General features: G+C 34.2%; 1 protein-coding gene across 1 annotated transcript in view; it reads right to left on the bottom strand.

Annotated features, from left to right (window-relative positions):
* LOC149839174 (Nucleic acid-binding proteins superfamily) overlaps positions 1-6693 on the bottom strand; it is a 40773-nt gene extending 34080 nt beyond the window's left edge. Inside the window, exons 1-3 of the mRNA XM_090004027.1 lie at positions 6300-6693; positions 4715-4898; positions 1536-1608 (exon numbers count right to left, since the gene is read on the bottom strand). Of these exons, the coding sequence (XP_089860153.1) occupies positions 1536-1608; positions 4715-4898; positions 6300-6563 (521 nt within the window). The 5' untranslated portion in view covers positions 6564-6693. The remainder of the gene's footprint in view (positions 1-1535; positions 1609-4714; positions 4899-6299) is intronic.
* Positions 6694-27730: the final 21037 nt, after the last annotated feature.

The raw sequence follows: 27730 nt of genomic DNA, 5'->3' as shown, positions 1-27730 counted from the left end.
AAATAAGGCAATAACAGAGGTAAATTTACTACCATGTGAATAACATAAAAACATCTCTGAATTGTTTTTCTTTTGTATCTTTTTTTATGAAAGAAAAGAAAAAAGTTAGCAAATGTACCCAATGCTTCAAGATGAGATACACATCGACCAACATAAACTATTAAACAATGCAATAGCTTTGCATGCCCTTTATGCCTTTGTCCTATTTAAGTTCCTGAGCAAGTAACAGCTGTCCAAATTTGTCTGAAAGGGATGCCATTTACTGCACACAGACTGAGCATGTGTAACACTTCAACTAGATTAAATCCATGGTTCAAATTTAATTTTAAAATGCAAATCCTCAACTGGAAATCTACTCAAAATCATCATCACTTCCATACATGGCAAACCAACTCTCACTCCCCCTCTGATCTTATGTATTGCAAATAAACACATATATGTGCATAAATAGGGCTTAACTCGGTATTATCAACAGTACCATGATATCTAGAAGAAACACAAAGTTGCAAATCGCATCCATAGATATGTCTTCCACGACTTGTTCAGTAGTCACAAAGAATCAGGATTTACATCTGATCTATGTCACATAGGTGCAGGTATGGATGCCGGGGAGCGTAGGGGTGCGGATGCGGCAATGCGGCACTTTAAAAAAACTTGGGTGCAGGGGTGCGGGGAGGATTTTATATATATATATATATATATATATATATCATTTTTAACAGTTTTAAGTTAACACTACGAGTATTTGTGTGCATTTATGTATTTATATATATATATAATATAAAAAAAATGAACTTGATTAGGGTTAACTGAATCTACTTTTGGATAGAAATGGACCTTAGTGTGGTTGACTTCATCTAACACAAAGGAAGCTGTGTCCAAGTGTCGCACCCGCCTGCATGTGGGTGCGACGCAGGTGTGGTGCCCTGTTAGAAGAGTCCTTGTGACAGCATCTGATTGTTTTGATGTAAAATTGCTTTTTTTTCTTTTGGGTGAAATTTTGTTGCACTGCCAGCCATTGACTTTTAGATTCTTCTTAATACCTGTCTAAACATCAAAATCTCTTAATCTAGTACATGTTTGTTCTCCGTAATGAGGCCAGTGGCTAGTACAGTACTATCAATCAAGGTTGTAAGTATCGTATCTTTACCCGTATCGGTCGGACCCAAAAAAAGATATGTATCATATTGTAAAAAATAAAAAAATAATAAAAAAAAAATTCAAAAAAGTCATGAAAATAAAAAAAAAACTAGCAAAAATTATAAAAAACCATAACACATGAAACAATGATGAATTGCACCATTTATGTCTCTATTAGCTGCATAAGACATCATCAAACATCAACTATCTCCCAAGAACAATGCAAAATATTAAATATCATGAAAAAGGAAAACAAATAACATCACTTCATGAAAATAAAATTAACCAAATATAAATTGCAAGTTCACAAAATTTCACAGTCCATTGTTGTTTTTCCTAAAATAGCAAAGGCATAAAAAATTTTAAGCAAGTACTAAAAGAAGTCGAAGTTTTACTTGCGATGGAGGTATAGTTCAATTGTGTTGGAACTCCATGCATCTCCCAAACTAAGCATATGTATGTCCGTACCTAAAAGCATTGAAACCTGAGACGTTAATATAAGAGAAAGAAGTGATTTTCTTTTAGAATTTCAATTGCAATAGAACATGTCCCCATTCACGGCTGATTTTCCTACTTTATGTTAAAGCAAGTTGAAATTCCAAACAAGAAAAATCATGTCAAAGCACCCCCAAAAATACAGTGCATGGGCTATACCAAAAAAAGCAGGTATAATAACTGAGCCACTTCTCCATAAGAAACCAGGTCAGAAAAAGAACACATGCTCATTTATGCTCGCAACTGAGCAAACTAGGAGTAAGGTTCATTATTAACAGAATTATTTTTTCTCGAGCTGATATTTGAATGCTGCACTAGCAAAAATTACTTTCTATTCGCTGCATGAGAGCCAAAAGTGCAAGTTGTCATCGAGCACAAGTTTGCCAGGTGATCTAAATCAGAGTTTGAGAATTTTATGGCCGAAAAATCTTTGAATGAGTTCAGTCTCATCTAATAAAGAAACCAGTTTCCAAGATGATCAATACTTTATCACAACAACTGAACTATAATTGGTACTTGTTCCTAGCAGATGGCAATAATCCTTCGGTGGTGATTAATGAACAATGTTGAGACAATGATGTAATGAAATCAAGAACTTTCCACATACCTCAAACAAGAGGCAAATACAAATGGGCAAAAGCACAATAGCCACTTAAGGGCTTTAGAGAATCACAAAATAAAAAACAGATCTTTATTGAGAACAAAATGCACACAAAATGCATTGATTTACAAGGGGTTTAAGCCCCATATTTATAGGCAAAAGGGGAGTGAGAAACTCCCCAAAATATGGCTGTTGGGGGCTCCACAATGGCTAGAAATCTAGTCGTTGGGAGCTCCCAACAGCTATATAGTTGTTATATTGTCAAAGACAGAAATGCCCTTGACAATATAACATATTACAAAAAATAAATAAAAAAGCCCCTAAATTGGAGATACCTATCACAATGATTTTTTACAGTGGTCAAAAGACCAAAATACCCCTGGAGGGTAAAACATATTACAGTCATGTCCATATATATATAAGAGCCCACATTCTAACAAATGAAAGACACAAGGTTCATGATTGAGTATATTTAAATAGGGGTGCACATTCCAAACAATGGTCGTTCAGCCCTAACTAGCACAAAGTACATATCATGAAAAAAAAAAGATAAAAGGTTGACTTCTTCCCAAAATAGATAGAACTAGAAAGCACAATCAGAAAAAATGACACTTTGTGAGCTTCTACGGAAGGGTGAGTTTTTCTGAGAAAGTATGACGCCTTAGTGAGTCATAACAGGTGGCAGTTGGCCGCGTAAGGTTTTGAGAGATGAGAATAGGTTAAGGTTGTTCAGGACAACGCGTTTATTAGAAGTAGTGAGCGACAAACGATGTCCTGATGGTGATTAGATGTTGTGACCTCGTTCTAGGAACGAGAACAAGCTAGTTGTGTGGTGGTTCACAGCCTACGATCAATTGAATTGTATGTTGCGTTTATCAGTTGCACTGCTTACTTGCTTTGAACTACTTACTCGCTCGCACTGCTTACTTACTCGTTTGCCTTACTTACGCATTTGCACTGCTTACTTACCGTTTGCACTGCTTACTGTTTGCACTGCTTACTTGCTCGCACTAGTTATTCGCTTGTACTGCTTACGTGTTTGCAATATTCACTTGTTTGCATTGCTTACCTGTTTAACTGCATATATGTTTTAAACTGCGTAGCCTACTGAATTAAATGTATTTAATTCAGTTTCTTGTAGTCTCTCTTGTGCACTTACTAGTTTTTCGTGAAACTAACCCATTCTATGGGTACAGGTGATGATTAGGTACTCTACGGGCGATGGCGCGATTGCAAGATGGCTTCAAGACTTGTTCTTCCTGTTCTTAGCTCGCGTCCTGGACGCTATGGGTTTGTATCGGATTTTCCTTAGGATATCTGAATCTTGTGAGTTTTGGTTCTTTTAGCTAACGTGTCCAAAGTTGTCAGCTTGCCTTATGATTTATCAAAAAAAAATCTTTCGCTGATTTCATAAACAAACTCTGAAGGAAAGAGATATTTCTAGTCTCTTGCCTGATTTTTCTGAAAATGTTCGCAAGTTTGAAATTTGGGGCGTTACAAAAACACCCAAAACCTGATCAAATGAACACATTTTCAAGACAGAGCAGAAAAACACCCTCAAGTTCATAAAATATAGGAAATTCTCCCAAAAATCCGATACTCCCCAAAGTGTGGTGCAGCTTCATTTGTAAGCCTTATAAAATCATGAACTATCAGATTCTAGTGCCAGATCAATCATCGGCTTCAACTCATGCCCAGGTGTCACATTAGTTGATGACGTCAGCCTCACAAGAACACCTCTGGATGTTGATACCTCCAACCAGATGAAGAATATCATTTACTGCTCTCCACCCTCACAATCAATCTTCTTGCTGAAAATATGGCTCTGGTACCATATTAAGCAAGAAAGAAAGAAAAGAAGAACAAAGAGAACACAACAACAACAACTACGCCTTCATCCCAAAACAATTGGGGTCGGCGATATGAACCAAAAAAGAAAATCATTCTGGGTCTTCCACATGAATCCTTCTCCTCCAATCATTTCAACTTACATTTTTTTAAAATGAGAGAGCTATACAGCATACAGGGGATGTCCCCTTATGGATACACAAAGAGACAATATTGTTGATTTCTAAGATCTAACTCATTAGCTAAGTACAAAAATGTCCATCTAAAATAATTATATGTACAAGATTAGAATGGTGGCACTAACACAGTAATACCTATATTACATCCTTCATATGCATTACACTATTTAACAAGAAGCAGTAAGTTCAAGATCCCAAAAGCAAAATGGACAATGTTTTGTTTACAGTCACATGGTAAAAACAGCATGGCTATAATTGTGACAAAAAAATTTATCATAACAAAACAAAAAATATAACAAAAAACAATAAAAAAGTAAACAAAAAACACACTACTTTCCTGGAACAAGTAGTAAGAGGATTTGGTATTTCAGAACGCCATGAGAATAACAATGATAACACATCTCATTAACAAATAATGTAGAATTTGTTTAAAATCCTATTTTCAAGTTACCTGGAAGAAGGAATGAATCCAGCACGACAACTTCCAAACTACTTTCTAAAGAGAGGAATTTTTTTTCATAAATGGAGTCAATTGTGATAGTCTTTGGAAGTCTTGCCCTGTTTTGCTTTCTCTTATCAATTTTATATTCCATTGCCTTACTAAAACCCCTGGCCTTGTGCTGCTCTTTCCAAGCCTATGTGAAAGTCAAAACAATTACAGTGCTAAGAATAATAAAAATAATAATCATAACAATAGGAATGATAACTCAATAACAAGGTGAACAAAGGGAAAAGGAAGACACAAATTATGTCATTTCATGCTACAAATGAAAGAGAAAAAGAAAAGAATAATAATAGGGAACATTTGAACACGTACAAAGAAACATTTTGGAATGCATTTTGAAACATGAAGCAAACTCCCTTTAGATAATTAATTATCACAATACTTGCATTGACAAATCAATGTTTGATATGGGGAACTTGTTCTCTTCCTACACTCGGTCATAATAATCATATAAAAAAAATTGATGTTTCACCTACTCCAATCACGGAACAATCACGGAAAAGTGAGCCCTTGTCTTCCCTGTATTTTTCGTTGAACTTGGTGCATTGCAACTTCGTTGTTGCTTACTGATCAACTGTTATTGAGTCCTTATCTGACGATGCTGATTGTTGTATAACTTTTTTTCTTTTATTATGTGTTCTACGGATTGTGAGAAAATAAGAGTTTTGGTGTTGACCATGAAAAGAAGGCCCATATGCTTGATTATTAGTGTCGGACTTTGCCAGTGCCCCATCTTTGTCTAGCAAGACAAAGTTTGTTCAGCCATCACGTCTCCATCTACATCGTGTTCCTCTGCCCAAGACTCTGACGGCGATGCCATTCAGTCAAGAAACAATGCCGCAATGTAGCATACCCGAGTATGTAATGTCAAGACTTTTGCTGAAGTTCAAGCGGATGGATGTGCCAATTAAACAGCAGGTTGTAAAACCCGCATTCTAAACCTAATAACACTTTTTTTACAAACCAGTGTCTTTAATAGAGTGTATATTTCATTAAACAATGCCTGTTAGCTAGTCTTTACAAAGAATCCAAATATCCAATTGTAGCAAACAACCTAATCGCACAGTAATCGTTTTGGACGATGTAGCAACGCTTCGAGCAGATTATATCTCATACACCAAACGCTTGGCGTAATGTGCAAAAGTATAAAAGCATTTCTAACCGTAAAGCATGATTAGACTTTAATCGATTTTAATACCGCATAACCCCTACTAATCCTTGTATCTACGTAGCAAAACTAACAAAAGCCCCATCTGAATCGGATGATTGAAACAATGTGGATTATTAATTAATGCAGCGAAGTGCGCTAATGAATTAAGAGAGAGAGAGAGAGAGAGAGAATGCAGATTTTCAAGAGTTGCATGACAGGATCAAATCAATCTGCATTCACGGCATCGATTCTGCCTTCTCCTAACATCGAATTGAAATTTCTCCCCGATTCAAAAGAAAACACGCCAGTAAATTACATCTGCGGAGACATTACGCGGTTCATATGAGCACGCAGGGATGATCGGAGACGCAAATTCCATACCAGAAAGAGATCGGAGAGAAGGATCGCGGAAGTTACGCCGCTCGAATAGGCGACGCAGGTCTTCAGGATCCGAGAGAAGACCCAGCTCCACGAGGGGCCGAAGCTCTCCGCCTCGGACTCGTCCGCGCCTTCCGGCCGGAACTCCTCCGCGAGGGTACGCCTTGTAGAATCGACGAACCGCAGAATCTCCTCCTCCGCCTCCGCCTCCGCCTCCGCCTCCGCCGCCGCCGCTTCTCCGCCGACGGCGTAGCGATCAGATGCCATGAGAACGCCCTAGGGTTTCTTGAAGGAAATCAGAAACCCTAGATGCTCGATTTCCTCTCGCTGGGTTTGAGGGGGAGAGGGAGAGAAGGCATGCGCGCCAGGGAAGCTCTGCAGGTGCGAGAGTGAAGACGCGGGGAATAGTTTTCCCGCGCATTTATAGGGTTTCTTTGTGGTATGAAATTATCGAAACGCCAGTTTTTCAGCCAATGACAATAAAAAATTAGGAAAAATAACAAAAATAGCACGTTATCCCAAATGCCTTAAATATCTTTAAATTAGACTGTTGCTCAAGATCGTAAATACTGTTATTTTTATAACATTTTTCGCTCTAGCACCTAGCATTTCCAGTTTAAAAAAAAATATTGTTTTTTTACGAAGTTATTACATTTTTTATGTGAAGTAACTTAAGTATTTTGGTAGTTTGTTGGTTCGAGTTTGAAAAACAATTGCATATTTTTTATGCATATTTCTAAAAAATTTATGCGAAGTAACTCAAGTATTTGTCAGGTTTTGAGGTTCAAGTTTAAAAAAAAAAATAATGTTTTTTTATGCAAAGTAACTCAAGTATTTACACAGTTTGTCGGTTCAAGTTTTAAAAAAATTGCAGATTTTTTATGTGAATTTACTAATTTTTTATGCAAAGTAAATTAGTTATTTGTGAGCTTTCTTTTAAACTCGAACCAACAAACTCTGCAAATACTTTAGTTACTTCGCATAAAAAATTTAAAAATACACATAAAAAAAACTATAAAATTTCTTTTAAACTCAAACCTTCAAACCTCGCAAATAGTTGAGTTATCTTGCATAAAAATTTACTGAATTCGCATAAAATATATACGAGTGAACTTTATTTTAAACTCAGGGCTCCAATCATCGCAAATACCTTACTTACTTTGCATAAAAAATATAGGCAATTTGCATAAAAAAGTATGTGAATTATCTTTTAAACTCAAACTGACTCTTGGGCTCCTTTGTGTTATATAAATAGTAGTGACCAACACATCGCATATTTTAGGGTTCAGATTCTAGTGCTATTCATACATAATCCAAGGTTTTCTTTGAGGTACCCACCAAAATAATCAGGTAGCTATTTTCGACACTCCAGCAACCTTTTCTAACGTTATGGCGATTAAGGACCTTGTATCCATGAAGTACATCGTCCTTCAACATTATACCGTGAAATATGTGAATGTCTTAAAACTTTAAAAGAAGGGGGTCACACCCTCATCGTCTTTGCCTTAACAGTGGCCGAATAGAGGTTTTTAGACATTTACCATAGAAAATACAAGCTAAAATTTTTGTCACTATGTAAGAAGCAGTCGCAAACACTAGACAAAAAAATGGATGAAGGGGTTGTTGTCATAATGATGTTTCTTATTTTCGAAGCATCTAAGGATGGGGAGGTGGAGGGGGACTCAGCGAAAGAGCATTTGTTTGAGTCATGTGCTCAATCAAAAGTTGTTGGAGATGTATATTTATTGCCTCTTCCCCTTATTGCGAATATAGATGATAGAAGAGTAGAGAATAAACTTCAACAAGGGGAGGACCGAGTTGCACAACAACCGGATGCTTCTCAACCAAGGTTGGAGGCACTTGTGCAATGGGAGGATGCTTCTCAACAAGGCAACAAGGGAGCTCAACAAGGGAAGAAGGCAACTAAGAAAGGGGAGGACTAGCCGGATATTTCTCAGTCAGGGTTGGAGGCAGTTGTGCAATGGAAAGACGCTTTTCAACAATAAGAGAAGACCGCTCAGCAAGGATCGAAGACATCACAGCAAGGAGCGGATGCTGAGGAGAAAGTGCAAGCTTTGAGGATTTTCTTGAAGAGTGGAAGAAGGCTTGATGCTCTTGGACAGAAGCCACAAGCTGATGACAGTCTCATACACCACTTATATTAGTTTTAAGCACGACAGTGATTTCAAGCTCTCCCGAAGGACATGAATGAAATACTTTATAGAATGCATTTCTAAAGTTTCTTCAATATCTCACCATGAAAGATTAGTCACCCCCTCTTAGAGGTCGTGGTGAAGTTTTGTGATCCAAAAACCAACAATTTCCGATTTAGAGATATGGAGATGACCATCACGTTAGAGGATGTGGCACAAATCACTAGATTGAAATGTCATAGGGTGTCAGTGATGGTCAGTGGTAGAAAAATCACAATCACAAGCAATTGGCTATCATGGTCTTGAGAGCAACAAATAGTATTTTCGAAAGACAATGACTAAAGTTAGCATGGTTGATGAATTACCATGAACCTACAACAGCAAGGAGGATGAAGGCCAAAGTACCATGTGTTGGAGGGAAGGCTGATAATACCTGAAAGAAGGATGTGAGAGCATTGTTGCTCTACTTATTTAGCACATGCCTATTCATTGACATCAGTGGAAAGTCGTTCTATAGTTCCTATATTAATCTGGTGGCAATCCTGGATCGCGTCGACAAATACACATGGGAGGCAACTGCGCTTACACACCTTTATGCCTTTTTTGAATAGTGTAAAAGTCAAAAAAGTAAACTTGACCGACATGTTGGAAGTAGTTACTCCTTTATTGTATTTAAATGTTAATTTAAGCTAAAATATTTTTTATGTAATTTACTATATTGGTCGTGTTTTGTATTTTTTTATGTAATCTATCATGTTGTTATGTGTAAATCCTTGTATGAATTCCTATAGGTTTGGTCATAGGAGCACATATTTGTTGGAAGGCCCTTGAGAGGTTAGGCTGTCAATTAATTTTCATGTATCGCAATATGGAGACGGAATATCAACAAAGATGCACCTCTTGGAAGAAAGTCTCATCAACATATGGGTTGAGACCAGTACTTCAATAAATTACAAAAGCTAACCAGGGTAGATGTAAGTATGTTTTTTTGTTAACATGTCATATGTGTTTTGAAGTAATGTAATATAGGACTAACCATGAATGAAACTTTATTATGTAGGTAAAGTGATGCCCCTATGGAGATGCAGGTGAGGAGGAGGACAACCGGGATGTCGTTGTGCAAGTAAAGGCTATGGCAAGGAAGGACATTTGGTTTCACAACACGAATGAAGTAGAGCGCCAAGTGGCCAACTGAGTGGTCTGACAAATTGTAAATGTTAATGAATGAACTGATCGCCCTGGCACAATTAGCAAAATTAGCCCGAAGACAAACAAGAATAAGTCAAAGGATTACCCCACTCTATTTTAATTGAAACTTGCGGACTAGTACGAGGGCGGCCAAGACAACTGCTTGTCCTCCATAGTAGTTATCGGTGATGACGATCATGTAGCTTCTCATCATGTTGTAGGCAGTCCCTCTGAAAGGAGAGCTGAATAGGAGGACGATGAGAGAAAGGAAGAGGAGTAGGAAGATCTAGAGAAGGAGCGTGGCCAAAAGCTCAAAAAAAATGCAAGTGGAGCAAATACTCAATTGACTCTTGTGTTGGTAGAGATCAGGCAATTGAAGGAGGCCGAAATCAATGTATTGAAAGAAACACTTGTTGAAATATCTTCAACATTATACAACATGAAGTTGCGATCATTGAAAACTTTGCTAAGGTGAACGATGGGGGATTTAGAGTAGTGGTTTATGCTTTTTATTGTTTTGCAAATCAATGAAATAAAGTTGTAATTGATTATGTGTTTAATGATTTAACTAGTTTGTATACCAAGTTTTTAGTCCCCGCACCTATCATTTTGATGTTCGAGTTTAAAAGTAAATTTTTAGTTTGTTTATGTGAAGTTATTATATTTTTTATGTTAAGTAATTCAAGTATTTGCAAGTAAAAAAAATCACAATTTTTTTTTGTGAAGTTATTATATTTTTTATGCAAAGTAACTCAGGTATCTGTATAAATTGTCAATTCGAGTTTAAAAGAAAGTTCATAGATTTAATATAAGAAGTTATTACATTTTTTATATGAAGTAACTCAAGTATTTGAGGTTCAAGTTTAAAAGAAAATTTATAGTTTGTTTATGCAAAGTTATTATATTTTTTATGCGAAGTAACTCAAGTATTTGCGAGGTTTTGAGGTTTGAGTTTCAAAGAAATTGCATACATTTTTAATGTGAAGTTATTATATTTTTTATGTGAAGTAACTCAGGTATTTGCGCAGTTTATCGGCTCAACTTAAAAAAAAAGTTTCCATATTTATTACGTTAAGTTATTATATTTTTTATGCAAAACAACTCAAGTATTTACGAGGTTTTGAGGTTTGAGTTTAAAAGATATTTCACCATTTGTTTATGCAAAGTTATTATCTTTTCATGCAAAGTAACTTAAGTATTTGCATGGTTTTGAAGTTCAAGTTTAAAATAAAAATTACATATTTGTTATGTGAATTTATTATATATTTTTGTGAAGTAACTCAAGTATTTATAAAGTTTGTCGGTTCGAGTTAAAAAAAAAGTTTGCATTATTATTATGTGTATTTTTGAATTTTTTTATGCAAAGCAACTTAAATATTTATGAGCTTTTGAGGATCGAGTTTAAAAGAAACTTTACGAGAATTTAAAAATATAATAAAATATATTAAATTTAAAACATCATCCAGAAACTAAATAACATTGACACATTCATTGTTTACTTCATCTTAATATTTTCATATAAAAATATTATTAAATTTGCCCAACAGTTCGTTATTATCCCCCTTAGTTGTCAATTTTTTCTTTCTTTCTTTCTTTCATTTTGAACGTTGTCGCTCCCTTTTGTGTGAATGATATGATCAGAGCTTCGATTTGCACTTCTTTTGCCTTTGTCGACCGCAGAGCTTTCGTTTGCACTGCCTTTGCCACCAACACAATCTGTTCTTTTAGCGATGCCAATAGCCCTATATTCTCTGTTGGTTGCACTATTGTGGTTTCCTGTAGCACAACCTTATCCCATTGGTTATGCTATTGTGGTTTCTGCCACCTTTTTTTTTATTCTGATCAATGCCTTTTTCGCTTCAACTACCTTTGCCAAATCAAATTCCCTAACTTGCTTTTAGTAAGCGATCGTTTGCTTTCTGTCGTCCACTGGAATCATAGAAAAAAAAATCGAATATAAGAAAAGCTCAAACATTATGTGGTAGGGTTTTTGGGGACCAGAAGAACCCAAGATTTTGTTATTAAAATGAAGCAAAATTTTTGAGATGCTGGTACTAGGTCAAAAATAACCTTAATAAAAAAATAACCCTGATCCAGACCCGATACCAATATCCTTAAACACAAAAAAAAACATATGTTTTAAATTTTATAGATATGCACAAAATTTTTATGCGATATTATTTTATTTTTTATACGAAGTAACTGAGGTATTTATGCACTTTCTTGGTTTGAGTTTTAAAAAAATGCAGATTTTTTATACGAACTTAGAAATTTTTTATGCGAAGTAAGTCATGTATTTGTGATGTTTGGAGGTTTGAGTTTAAAAGAAAGTTCACTCATACATATTTTATGCGATGTTATTATACTTTTTTATTTAAGGCAACTCAATTATTTGTGATATTTGTGAGTTAGAGCTAAAAAAAAGCACAGATTTTTTATGCGATGTTATTACATTTTTTATGGGAGGTAACTCAAGTATTCGTGATGTTTATTGGTTTGAGTTAAAAAAAAAACATAGATTTTTTATGCGATGTTAATACCTTTTTTATGCGAGGTAACTCAAGTATTTATGATGTTTGTCAATTCGAGTTAAAAAAAATTACAAATTTTTTATGCGAGGTAATTCAAGTATTTGTGATGTTTGACGATTCGAGTTAAAAAAAAAATCACAGTTTTTTATGCCATATTATTACATTTTTTATGCAAGATAACTCAAGTATTTATGATGTTTGTCGATTCAAGTTAAAAAAACACAGTTTTTAATGCAAAATTAGGATTTTATCATGCAAAGTAACTCAAGTATTTATGATGTTTGTCATTTTTAGTTTAAAAGAAAGTTCGCTCGCACTTATTTTATATGAATTTGGTAATTTTTTAATGCATAGTAACTTAGGTATTTGCAATGTTGAAGTTTCCAGTAGAGAAGGAGAAATTCCGCAGATAGAGGAAATTTATACAAAAAACGATTGGTGTGAGGGCAAAAAAGGTCATAAAAATAACAAAATTTATGATTTTGGACAGGAGATAAATTTATTTTTTAAAGACATTTCAGGAAATATGTCATTTTGACATATAATATGATCATTTTTTGTAAATAATAATGGCTCAAAAAAGGATCCCATCTTTTGACAGGATGTGGGACCAATCCTAGTCGACTACCTCAAGCATATGAATGGCTAAGATGAGTCCATGTAAAGGCAAAAATGTTAACCAATTTCAACAGTTGATTAAATGGGTAAGATTAAATGTCATGTGTGTGTCAATGTGCCAGGTTTACCCAGACCAAACCCTATAGGCTCCAGGTATGGCGACAAATAAGAAGACTTGATTAAAACCAAAGTTTAGACCCAAAGATCTGATTAATACATGGATCCGGTATTGTTTGTGAAAATTTATACCAGACTGGGCTTAATCGAAGTTTCGATTAAGACCTATAATTTTCAATATAAAATTGATAAAAATATTATTTTAGCGAGTATCATTCAGGTCTAGTTCATATAGTTCTTATCGAGTCCAGGTATGGTTTCTCTTATAATAGACCCAGTTAGAGAAGGGTCTGAACCTGTTACCATACCCAAAAATCTAGTTCAAGTCTGGTTTCACATAGGTCCGAACCAAACCCGACCCGTTGACAACGTACTTATAATGGTTGCTAAATGTTTGGGATAGGGTTGGAAAACAAGCGGATCTAGTTGTGGTAGGGCTCATTATAACACCCCGAAATTTTAACCCTAAAATTTTAGCGAAACTTTTTTTTTCTTTTTAAAACATCAAAAACAATATTTTTTCTTTGGGTTAAATATTTTAGGCGGGTTTCAATACAATCAATTATCATAACTAAATTAAGATTTAATTTAGTTTTAATAATTTAAAATATATATCACAATATTTTGATAACAATACATTTTTTTTAAATTAACCCTGAAAAGGAAAAGGACTGGCTCTCGACGTTGCCTAAGCATTCCACATCCGCTCTACAGTTGCATATCATAATCTACATGAAACCCCATAAAATGGATCATACTCATGAAAACTTAGTAGAAAATAACATACTTGCAATACATGCACGATATCATAATACATTCAAACAAATACTCATATATCAATCATGTAACACATATCTTAGCAAACAATAACATAAAATCATGCTAACAATAAAATAGTAGGTCAATTTAATGCACATCCACACACTAAATTATTCACATGCATAAACATTTACAAAATGCATAAACTTACCATTCCAGTGCTCTGAATCCTCTATGCATGAATAAATTCTTATATTTAATTATTGTTTTCTTACTTAAATGATGCATGTCATGTTATGCCTATATGCAATTTATAATCTTGTTTCACTTACCAATATTTGTCTATGGGTACAACACAAATTCTTTCGGATAGAGGTATGACCCATGTGATGACTCAACTGTAACTACTCTAGAGAGGGAATATAATTTTATAGAGAGAGTTCTCAATTCCTGCAACCTGATATATCAGAAATTTTTTATGAGTCTTACCTACCATACTGCAAATAAATCATGTTACTTCCCATGGTTACAGGTCTTGTAGATGGGGGATAAAGCAACCTTCCGTGCTAAGCCAATATTCCATAAAACCGTTACTATAAAACTTACTCTCACAATAAGTCACTAGAGAATTAATTTTATTTTTTATTTCTTAATTAACCCCCTTGTTAACAGTGTCAATGCAAATATGCAACCACATTCAGGGTTCATATGCAACAATATTCATGGCACTCAATGCATGCTTTCAATTAGTCTCTACCACATAATCAATACAATAATGCAATCAATATGCATATACACAGTCTAGGTAGGCTAACTATTTATATTTAGGCATGGCCAATACAATCAATAATTAAATTCATTTAGTTAACATACATATCAGTCCAATATCCCATTTAATAAACATGTTGCACAAAATAAAATACAATCCGGCATCAACACATGTCATACGTTATAGGTCAGATCCCTGTTAACCCGATTTTTGAAAACCCACAAAAAATCACATGAACCAAATTTAACTCTCACAATTTGTCCTATCATCTTAAGAACACGGTCTGTAAAACATAATTGCAAAACTCATTGCAATAAAAAAAAATTTGGGATTGAACCCTATTAAAAAAAAATATCAGATAGATCCTCTCAACTATAGAAATTTATTATAGTTTGAGGAATTTCTTAAGATTTACAGAAAAATATTTTGACAAAATCCTTTTTACAAAATCTTATTATACATGTTACCTTTCAACCAGATTTTTCATAATTTATTTTGATAAGTTTTGATTAGGGTTTTAGAGCTTTCAAAATCTTTGGTCGGAACAAACCTATTGACATAGTAGAAAATATGTGCTCTGTTGTAGTAGATATTTTTGCCTCAAAACTAAAACAAACGGGATGAAATAAGATTCTAAATTCAAACCCTAAATGGGTACAACACTTTAATATTTTTATTTATTGACCTCATTTTTATAAAAATATCATTTTTTTCAGAGACATGTAAAAAAAATGAGGATAGAATAACCAAGATCCAAACTCATGCAAGATTTATTAAGCAGAACCAAAGTCATGGTGAAACTCATACAATCACGATTTTTTGTTGCTCTAAACACATTTACAATATCATACAATACCTTCTTGATCATATTTATGTTAATCTTACTAAAACATTAACAAACATAATTCAAAAAGCATAAAACCATTATGTAATATCTCAAATACAATTTCAACTATGCAAGAATAATAAAAGTCATAAAAAAACATAGAATCATAGATTATTTATGCAATAACATATTGTTTAATCATACTATACATATCCTAATCTAACATATATGATCAGATTAACTTTATTTATTATAAGACATCAAACCCTAAAATGTTTTTGGCAAAACCTTATTCGAAATAATTTTCACATATTTTTAACCAAGATATATGCAAGAGACATATTTATATCATCAAGATATATGAAAAAATACTAAAAAACATACTTCTATATTCATTATACATGCTGAACAATCAAATAAAATATAAATCTATTTATTCATATGATTTTTGTTTTTTAGGGTTTTGAAACTAGTCTATTCTAAATCATTTTCTTAAAACCGATCTTCCAAAACATTGTTTTGGGTTTTCAAATTTTTTTTATATAGATCTAATAGCCATAAATGTTCTAGGCATATATTACATGAAGAACTAAGCCCTTATTAAAAAAAGGGTATGCTAATGTATCCATAAACTGAACATCATAAAAGTAGAGATTTTCTACCGAAAATGCGCTTTCTGCAATGACACCATCACTTTTTTCTCCACCCGTACCTCATTCTGGGATGGATTAGACCTTCATCAAGGTGGTTGCAGGTCTCTAATGGAGGTCTAGACTTTCTAATGGTTTTGAAGAAGAAAAAGATGTGAGAAAGAAGAGAGAAAGATATACATTTCAATTAAGAGAGAGAACTAATCTTGTTAATTCTCTCCATGATAACCTCTATTTATAGATGAGCTTAAATAAAAGTCTCGTCTCTATTATAAGAGGCTAATAACTATTAGTTTTCTTTATTAATAAAATAAGTTAATAAATTATGGGTCTTAACTTATTAAATTTCAAAATTGATTAAGTTAGAAAAGAAAGGTAGGGTCTTCTTACCCCCACTTGGGCTTTAGTAACATGATAACATGAGAGTCTTGTAGACTCAAAGACTCAACATAAATAATCATTCTGATAGCTCTCAAAATGTAGATCATTGTGGTGGTCTTAGATTATATCGTATGCACATGGATCGGCAAGAAAATCTAATCATAACTGAAAAATATTGATTTTCGACCTACAATTAGGCATGAACTTCGATCGATGATAAAATGCTCAAATCAACATCAATTTAGGCGTGTAGATAGTCGATTTCGATGCCCTCAAAATGAGAAACATTAAGGTCAACTCAAATTTAATAGTAATGACATTGTTATGAGCATCTGACCTTATGGGTCCAATCCAATGATATTGGATCCAAATATCCTGAGTTATATCTTACCCACTTCATCCCTAATTAGATCCAAATGTCATGGATTATATCCAACCTAATTGGGTTGGATTCAAACACTATTAGTTAATTTCACTACCTAATTTAAGATCCAAATCCATATTAAATTCTCATGTATGATTAGATTGTCATTTCACGCCTAATTAAATTCCATTTTAACTACTAACTCAATTCAATTTATAATCTCAAATTCAAATTGAAAATATGATAAATTTGTAATTTTATCAATATAATATATAAATAATAATTAAATAATTATCGAAAAATCATAGGTATTACACTCATGCTCAACTCGCAAATAACTCGTTTAAACTCAACAAGCTCGATTCATATATGCTTGCTAGATAATAAGAAATGTATTTTAAATATATTTCACATGTATTTTTTATACTTTGTTATTGTAGTTAAAAAAATAATGTATTTTTATATAAACAAACTAGCTCAAATTAAACTTGTTTAACACATGTTGATTATGAGCTTGAACTCGGCTTGGCTTGCCATAAGAATATGCCAAGCTTGAATACTTCATGTTCGTCCGGTAAAGCATTTAACAACCTTAGTTTGGGATATAAGTGGAATTCTAAACGAGTAGGATATGGGTCAAGTCAAGATTGATCGAATATGAAACCTAACTTTTAATGAGTGGGTCTAATTATTTAGTATTATAAGTCATCATTCATGATTCATTTAGCATCACCTTCATTCATATGATCTAGATAATTATTTATTTACGTATCATTATCATTGTTATATATTTCAGGTATCCAATCAAACCGCTGAAATGAAAGTCAAGTTATAAATGCTTAAACATAGAATTATCCATATGATTATATATTTTCATATGTATATGAAAGTGCATGTCAAAACGTTCTCATTAAATGAAATGAAAATATGTATTCTGATCCAAAGATTGAAATAATCCATATTCAACTTGTAACAAATGTGGAATTCTGGTTCCATTATAAGCTTAACCCCTCTGATATTGGATCTATGAAAAAGGGTCCAAGTTTACTAGTTTCCATTTGAAATAGATAAAATGAAAAATGATTTACTGGATGACAAATATGATGTGTTTTCCCAAATGCCCTTAAATTTCTGGAATCCTTCTGCTGTCCAAAACCGTAAAAAAAAAAAGACTTTTTTTATCCTTCGCATAAGTGAACCTCACAAAGTTCGCGCGACATAACATTTTGCTCGTCGACTAAGGAAAACCTCACTTAAATTTCATATTCACACTCTTTTTTGGCCCTCAATAAGCAGACAGAAAAGTATGCTATTCATGCAGTCTTCTATGTTAATCGTAAAATCACAAATATCTTAGCAAAACACATATTTTATACTAAAGTCGCAAAAATTTGTTTGAACTCCTCATTTCCTTTATTTAATTGTCACTTAAATGTATGTTTATATTTTTTTTTGAACTTCACGAAGTGTGCAAAAAAAAAAATTCGAACCTTCTTATGATCGTAACTTCGCAAATACCTTGGTAAAAACCATCATAATTATTTGTGGAGTTCCCTAAATCACAATAATTATTTATGAAGTTCCATAAAATCGCAATAATTATTTGCAAAGTTTCTTAAAATTGCAAAACTATCATATATGTTATGATTCATATATCATAATTTAGCTAATATTTTACAATTCAATAGACATTTTTTGTTATAATTCAACAAACATTTCCTGATATAATTCAGCAGCCATCTACAATTCAATAGACATTTTCTGTTATAATTCAACTGAAATTTATAAAATATTTTAAAACTATATATAATTTATCAATAATATTCAAAATTATATACATACATTCTCAATATACATTTATTTTGTTATATATATTCGAAGTTAAGATGTAAGATAGGAATTCAATTATAATTTCATTTCCAGACATTTGCAAAGCATTTTTTATTTAATTACAATGATTTACAATTATAAAACATTGTTCACTTTTGTAGATGTCTTAGGCACGCTCATAGCTCCTCGATAACCCTAGCATAGTTATTGATAAGCTCAAGTTGATTCTATATAATAAAGTTCTTTGTTGCAAATATATCCTCTAGCGTATAAATTTTGTCATGTGTAATAACCTACTATGCATCTTCTCCACTTGCAGTCATTCTCTAAGTTTGGCTCATCGACCCACGTTCCTTCTCCTCCTCCTTAATGACCCTCTTTTTTGGAGGGACTACCTATAAAATATTATGATTGAGCAACTACATACTCGTCATCGTCGGTAAATACTATGGAGGACAAGTTGATATCTTCATTGTTGTCGCGTTAGTATTCAAGTCCGGAGAATAATAGGATGTGGTAATCCTTTGTTCTATCCTTTATTGTTAGTGGAATGGTTTTGCTAACTGGTTAGGGCATCCAGTTAGTTGCTGAACATAGCCGAATTGTCGGGCTACTTGGCTTATCATTTGGCGCTCAACCTCATTCATGTTGTGATGACCTTTGATTGCACAACCACATCTTGATTCTTCTCATCTTCTGTCTTTGTAGGGGCACCACTTTATCTACATAACAAAGTTTCACTCATGGTTAGTCGTATATTATATTACTTATAAATAAATTTAAAATATTATAAAGATATTTACATTACCCTGGTCAACCCTCACAAATTTAAGTAATGGGCACTATGGAGAATGTGATGACCAAACACTCTTTGATCGGTCCTCTATTTGTTGCTTAACTAACTAGAATGCAACACGTGTAAATTAAGTGAAAATGTGACCTCTCAAGGGCCTTCTAATAAAGTAACACATATTAATACATAATATATTTTACAATTCATGTTAAATAATATTTTAGTTTAATTCAACAATTTAGGTACAAATGAAGGAATAACTGCCTCTATCAACATCAACTTGCTGGTGATGTTTATTCTTTCAGTCCTTGTGCTACTCAGATTTGCATAAAGATGCGCAAGTACGTATGCTCCCCATGCGTATTGGTCGACGCGATCAAAATCTCCCACAAGTTCAATATACGAACTATGGACCGACTTCCCACCATTGTCGATGAATATGCATGTGCCCAAGAAGCAAAGTAAGAATGTTCTCAGTTCCTTATCCTAGATATTATCGTTCTTCCCTCTACCACATGATATTTTTTCATTTATTCTACTCGCCTTGTTGGGGTCAAAGTGATTTTTCAACCATGACAACTTCAACCTTTTTTTCTAGGGATGCATTATCTTTCACTCTCATATAAATATCAAACATGTGATTGAAATCTCCTCACTGATGTCCACTCATTGGTTCCTCATGACACTTAAATCCTGTGATTCGTGTCACGTCCTCCAACGTGGTTATCATCTAAATATCTCTGAACTTGAATTTATTGGTTGTCACATTCAAAAACTGTATTATGGCCTCTAAGAGGGGTGACTCATGTTACATGGTATGATCTCAAGAAAATTTAAAAAATGCATATGATCAAGCATGTCTTTAGATAGAGATGGGAACCACTAGTGTGTTTGGAACTAGTAGAACCAATGCATATGGCAAGTTTGATCACTCACCTCACTTTGCAGATCCTCCAATACATATACATAATAATAATAATAATAATAATTTAATAAACAATTGAATGCAAAATAAAAAATGATTGCAAACATCTTATAAACATATATATAAAATAGTAATTGACCAAAGTACCTGTCCAAGAGCACCAAACCCTCTTCTCAAATTCAATCTCTTCCTTAGAGCTTACACTTTCTTCTTCACGCTCCCCCCTTATTGAGGTGCCTCCTCCCATTATTGAGAGGCCTTATCCCATTGTTGAGGGACCTCTTCGGCCCCTCTATCATCCATATTCTTCGTGGTCACATCTCCACCTTCATCTATCTAGTCATTAAGGTTAGCAACAACCTCAGTTGAGTCTCACCCCACATCTTCTTCATTAGATGCTTAGGGGATGAGATACATGATTGTCACAACAAATTCTTTGTCCTTTTTGCATATTCTGCTTCAGTTTTGCGTCACCCAAGAGTTGTTAACTGCAATTTGGCCAACATTTCAGGTGTTTTATGCTACTACTTTTGGATTGGCTCATAAGTGAGCCTACATTTTTTGTGATAAATGTTTGACAACCCGTATTTTGGTCATAGATAAGTCTCTATCGCTATCTGCATGTCAATCTTTTTACGTATATCATAGTATATAGAATGATCCAATACATAGCTTTTCTTCTTTAGCAGTTCTTATTTTGCTCAAACACTAACAAACGATATGGGTGTGGGCCCCTACACGCACTTCTCAGTTGTCATATTGTGTTAAACTATGCAAACTCTACAAAAAGATATCTTACAACATATATACAATTATTAACTTTGATATTAAAGTATGCACAACACTAAGAAGCACAAAATTTATTCAGTAATTAGCAATGACACCACTATATACAAAACAACTCACAAAAAGTTAACTTTAAAAGTATAAAACAATATTTAATTGTATCATATAAGAAAAAAAACAATGTCTTTAAGCATTAGAAGATGAAAGTGCTCATAACTATCACCAAAGCATCAAACATAGTTTTTTACAAATTTCAATGTATTGATCGTAGGCATATTTTATGTATGAAGGATAAAAAGCGGTACAAAATAGAAGAAACAACAATATTGAAAAATGTTAAAATTCTGACAGAGAAGTACAAACCATCTCATACATTGCACTCATTCCATATTTTTACAAAATGAAGTCGCTCATATATTTTGCATTCATTTAATTCTTTCACAAAATGAAGTCACTCATACATTGCATTCATTATATTCTTTCACAAAAATGCTGCTTGTGACACCCCAAGTATATACAAAGTTTTTTTTTAAACAAATTTAAGAAAAACCATGATGAAATAATATTTAAATCATTATCCCAAGATAAAGAAAATAAATGAGTTTTGATATTTCAATATAAATATCCATATACATTTACAACAAAAAAAAAGTTTATAATTACAAGAACACCCCAAATCCTAAAAGGTTTCTAGAAGGAAGTCCAAGAGTCCATCTATCAAGATCCACCAACCTCCAATGTCCATTGCTCTCTATTCTGCCTTCTCCTTAGTCCCTGAAAATTTTTATGACGACGGTGAGAAACAACTTGCCGTCGTACAATCCCACTACTCACATGATCACCAACGAGTATGAGTCAAAACAAAAGTTTATTTATCAAAGATCCTTAATTCTTAAATATGAAGAGTCGACCCCTCCCATAGGAGTTGACCTTCATGTTTATTCAATATAAGAGAACAACTCAAAAGAGTCAACTCACCTCAATTGGGGTCGACTTACAGACCAAAGAGCATACACTCAAAAGAAGTCGACCCTCATAAACAAATGTAGCATCAATAGATAAAAAAAAGAGTAGATCCTTTACACACATGGTTCAACCCTTTGGAACATAAAACATTAACTGCACAAGAGGAGTCAACCCTCTAAACATAGGGGTCGAGTTTCAGAACAAAAAGTCATAACTATATTCAAAAGGAGTAGACTCTCAAAACAAACGGGTCGACCCTCAATTGTAACAAAACCTCAATTCAAAACAAACAGGGGTCAATCCTCCCAACTCAAAAGTAAACCCTCAATGCCCAAGGCACCAACTTATGGACTCATGTCATGCACACTTTTACATGCATGAATATTTTATTAAATCTTTCACTAATTCAGTTTGCTTTATATATGATGCTTAACATACACATTCTTGTTACGATCTTGCTTTCTATCCAAAGGGCACCACTCTCCTAACCCCTGTGTGCATCATCGGCCTGTTCATGGGTGTTTATTCAACTAGTTCCTTTGTCTTTTAACCCTTGAAAAAATACAAAGACATTTGCACCATAGTTTATGACTTCGTCAAGGCATCCCTCTCCCTGAAACCCATAATACAAGGCTTTGTCCATTTATGAAGTCAACATAGTGTACTACTAAGCATACTGCAACAACTTTACCTCTGCCTCGAGCATCAGAGTCCTAGTCCTATAATCCTTACTGCTAGGGACAATCTACAATTAACTAACTAGCACTACACGCATTGCTACAAGGTTAGTGCTAACGCTTGTTTACATTTGACAAGCTTGCTCCAGCCACATACTTTGGCGAACACAAATCAATCCTTTAGTGTAACTTGTTCATACTTAATTTTTTATGCATTATCATACCCTCTTGGTACCTCGAACAAATGCCCACAAAAAATACACTCAACTGACATCATATTTATGTTATGTATTAAGTCACGTATTGCACATTATTGCAATACAATAACTAAAATCATGTACTCACATAACTACTATAACACACATTGCAACACTTGCAAATACAAACACAAGCAAAGTTGTGCATGTGCAAATCAAATAGTGCCACACTTACACTATTGACAAAACAACACTCCTCTTACTATAAATACACAAAAGGAAAACATGGACAAACGTTTGTATCATACCATGCATGAATGCTCATGTACCCATACATTTCAACACAACCCAAGTTCCTCATTAGAGTACCAAACACAATTTTATGCAATAAACCCATAAATACCATAAACATAAGCCTCCAAGTCTATTCTCGGGGTGATCCAACCCAAACCGAACTCAAAATACCAAGAAAACCCATTTTGGAAACTCAATAATCAACTTTTGACTCAAAGGGGTTGACTTTTTTTCATAAAGGTTCAACTCTCAACATTCAGAGGTCTACTTCTTTAAAAAAGGCTTGACTCTTTGAACACAAGCGTTAATTCTTTTAAAAAATGGTTGACTCTCTGAACACGAGGGTCAACCCTCGAATGACTTTACATATAGGACAACAATGAGTTGACTCTCTGAACACGAGGGTCAACTCTTGTGCTACAAATCAGATCAACCAAAGGTGAGAAATAATAGGGGTCAACTCGACTCAATGTCTATACAAAGTTGAAAACTGTTCAAAACCTCTAGAGAAACAATGGTTCAAGCATGAGTTCACACTCTGGTTTCATTCTTTTACACAGAGAATTAAAACCACATAATGCAAAGCTTCAGAAACACATGGTAAACATATTTCAAGTAATATATTAGGCAAAAACATAAAGTTTTTAAGAAATATCTTGTTTTCTAACATGATTTCTAAAAAATACATGCATATAAAACATCTACTTGCTGCATACTTCCTAAAAATCACATGAGTAGGGCACTGTACCTTCTTGGAACGTGCAAAAACACCCAAAAATATAAATCCAAAAACTATTTAAGTTCAGTCCCAATTTCACAGGAACTTTCCAAGGCACTAATGCTCCTTCAAAAAGGATTTCAACTAGCTCAGCCCCTCCACTTTGCAACAATCTTAACAAGTTTGGAAAGAGGAGAAGACGAAATAAGAGCAAAATGTGTTTGTAGTTTGGTAGTGAAGGAAAAAACGGTAAAGAGAAGAATAAGTTGGGTGAGAGAGAGTAAGGTTATCCGTAATGAGTTATTGAATTAACTCTAATGAAACCCTCTTATATAGGTTAAAACATGTTTAGTAGGTGGGGGCTGAGTTGTCCTTCTTTAATGACTACCGACTCCACTATAATGACCAAGATGCCCTTCACAACTTTCTTATATCTGTCTTGCTCCTTTTTGCATACCTAATTACAAGACTGCCATTATCTATAAAACCAATATCTTTTTCATTTTTTTACTTTGTCCATAGGACAAAAATAACCTACCTCATTCTTAGGAATATCGGGCATGTCCCTTGCCTAAAAAGCCCACAACCTTTTAAAAAAATGATGATTATGCTCCTGAATCCAAATGGGGCCGATTCAAACCTGAATTGATCGGTTTGAGATCCAAATTTATGAGAAACAATATTTATCAATAATAAAACATTTATAACTAAAAAATGCATGTATATAACTGAAATACATCATTTATAAAATTTGAAAAAAAGTCAAGATCTTACACTGCTTCTCACTGCCTCTTTGATGGGGAGAAAACAAACTATGTGCACAGGTACCTTCATATCTTGAACCTTAAAAATGCCAAATTGCACCGCATCTTTGACAGGCATAAAACACAATATACCATGTTTGATTTTACATTATGTATTGTTCTCCTGATTTTTCTATCCCACCCATACCATATGATCGAACAAACACTAACTGTGAGATACATCGACTCTACATCATCATCATTTAATACATCTTTTCGGTTATCACAATTCATTAGAGCAAATGCCTTCATGTTTTCTATGATGAGAATGCAACACTCATGAACAACTCACGTACTTTTGGTTTTCTATCTCACTTATACCATATAAAAAAAATCATTGTCGATGAAGTGACACCAATATTTTCACCATCAATGCTTTTATAGAAAAAACTCACCATTGATGAAATGCCGCCAATATTTTCACCATCGATGTTTTTATCAGAAAAACTCACCATCGTTGAACCGCCGTCGATATTCTCACTGACGATGTTTTTACCAGAAAACTCACCATCGATGAAGTGTCACCCATGCTTTTACCAAAAAAAACTCATCATTGATGAAGTGCCGCCCATGCTTTTGGGGTTTACCACCGGCAGTGAACCATTGTCGATGAACCGCCATCGATGAGAGATCTTCACAAAGCCTGAATATCATCGAAAGATTGTAAGAATGATTAGAGACTAGCAGTTGAAAAGCAAAAGAATCCTAGGGTTGTGAAAATAGGACATCCATATGCAAATAAGAGGTTGAGAAATGAAACATCGTTTATATGGAATGAAAATTTGCAAGAAAAAAATTTGCAATATCGCATCCCTGTGATACTCTTTTAGAAATTAGTAAGGTACGAACTTCCAGAATACTTAAAAGAATTTTGGAACGTACTTTGCGAAACTCATCACGATCTTCACAATCTTGTTTTGGAATATTGCAACCTCATATGAGATTTTGCTAGCGAGTTTCATGGGTCCATCTACTTTTAGCGCCGTGATGCACGAAAATTAGAAATTTGCAGTTGCGAGGGGTAAAAGCATCCAAAAAAGCAAGAACCTACATAATTGTTGTTGCGGGGCATTTTTTTAAGCATGTCATTTTTGTCGTACAAAGCGATCATTTCCATATTTTATAAACTTTGAGGAAAAGAATTACCAAAAAACTCATCAAAAATATTATGTTAATCTGGAAAACTCATCGTTAATAATGTGCTTACCAAAAAAATTATAAAAAATACTATGTTTAATGAAAAAAATGTGTTTTCCAATGGACTTACTGTTGATGAATATGAAAATCTGGACGACGAAGTGCCATCGATGAATCAACCAACATTAGCTCTTGGGTGCGGACAATCACTTTTTATATCCCCCAAAGAGTCGTATTTATTCTAGTAGAAAAACCACAAACATAAAAGAACATCACATATTTGGATATACGGGTCTTACTATGGTATTTACGTAGTTAATAACATATTTGCATCTCTATGCACAATTAGATATGTAATCTTATAATATATGCCATTTTACTCCGTTATTGTAGAGTTACAATTAAAGGAGGTTCTCATAAGTTATATTTGCGCACTTCGTGAGGACCGCCAAAAAAAAATATGCGAATATACATTTAAGTGAAGGTTACAAAAAGGATGTTTTTACTGTCTCCAATGTCTTTGATATAAAATATGTGATTTTAGAAAAATATTTGCAAAGTCACGGTCATAAGGAGGTTCACAAAACCTGTTTTTGCGCGCTTCATGAAGACAAAAAAAAGGTGTGAACGTACATTTAAGTGATGATTAAATAAATGAAAAGAGTGGTTTGCATTGTTTCTCGATGTTTTGGTATAAAATATGCTATTTTGCTATGATATTTGCGTTCTTATGATTAACAAAGAAGATCACATAAATAACATAGTTTTTGCATGCTTCTTGAGGACCGCAAAAAAATACATGCAAATATGAAATTCAAGTGAGGTTTTGCCTTAGCCGATGGGCGAAACAATATATCACACAAACTTCATAAGGTTCACTTATGCGAAGGGTAAAAAGATCCTAAAAAGTCTTCTATTTGCAGTTTTGGACAGTGAGCAAATTTCAAAATTTTGAAGGCATTTGGGAAAACAGTTTATATTTGTCATAGTCATTTTTTTTAGATAAAATGGGTTGATCCTAACTCTGTTTTAAACCTATTAAGTATCTGATTCTAATTTAAATCTGAGATTATTTGTGACGAATCCATGCAGTGTAATTTACTAAATTCACATTAGAAAACCAGGCCTGACTTCTAGGATTTGTTCAGGAGCAAGGCTTGGACCCGTTTTGGGTGCATACAAGCCAGACCCAAGTCCGACTTGGATTTAATTAAAACCCAAGAAAAGAGCTCTTAAATGTGAAAGGTGCTTAGGGAAACAAACCCGCACCCAACTTCAGGTTTTTAGCCCATTTGGATCCATGAAAGAACCGGTACCGCACTTCACATAGGATTCAGTTTAGACCTATTTGGCTCCAACATAAACTGATCGGTCCACATGTGCAAAGACCTGTCAACCGCTCAGCCCTGTGTTCGGACGCCGACTTTAAGGTATTAGTACTGAGTCACAGACCTAGTATAGGGAAAACCAGATCCAGATCCAAATATAAATACCATATACCAAACCTGTAACTGTTAACATTATGTTAATCTGGATTTGTGCTGGTAAACAAGCCAAACAAACCAAAAAGAGATGTCTCAGCCCAGCACATGTTTTCTAACGAACCAATCTGAGCTTGATATCATGACATAATCAGGCCTAAATGAGCCAAGCTTGAGCTTGCTTAGGGATGACAGTGGACCAGGGCTGGGGACAAGGTCTCCACCCCCGTCCAGTCTCAAAATCCTGCCCTCCATCCCTGCTTTCATTCCTGCATGGGTCTTGATTTCAACTTCCATCCCCAGTACAAACGGGACGAGGCGGGGTAGAGCCCTGTTCCCCTTGGTCCACGGTCCACTGTCATCCCTAAAGAAGGACCAGCGACGGGGTAGGGACAAGGCGGCGAAAAGCGTAAGTCCATCCTTGCACCGGTTTTGATTTTAACCTCTATCCTTGGTCCAAACAAGGCGAGG

Source organism: Nuphar pumila, chromosome 4 (assembly GCF_984573655.1).
Source record: "Nuphar pumila chromosome 4, dmNupPumi1.hap1.1, whole genome shotgun sequence".
Classification (NCBI taxonomy): Eukaryota; Viridiplantae; Streptophyta; class Magnoliopsida; order Nymphaeales; family Nymphaeaceae; genus Nuphar; species Nuphar pumila.
The sequence above is the reverse complement of the archived record's forward strand: the minus strand, read 5'-3'. Positions and strand labels throughout refer to the sequence as shown.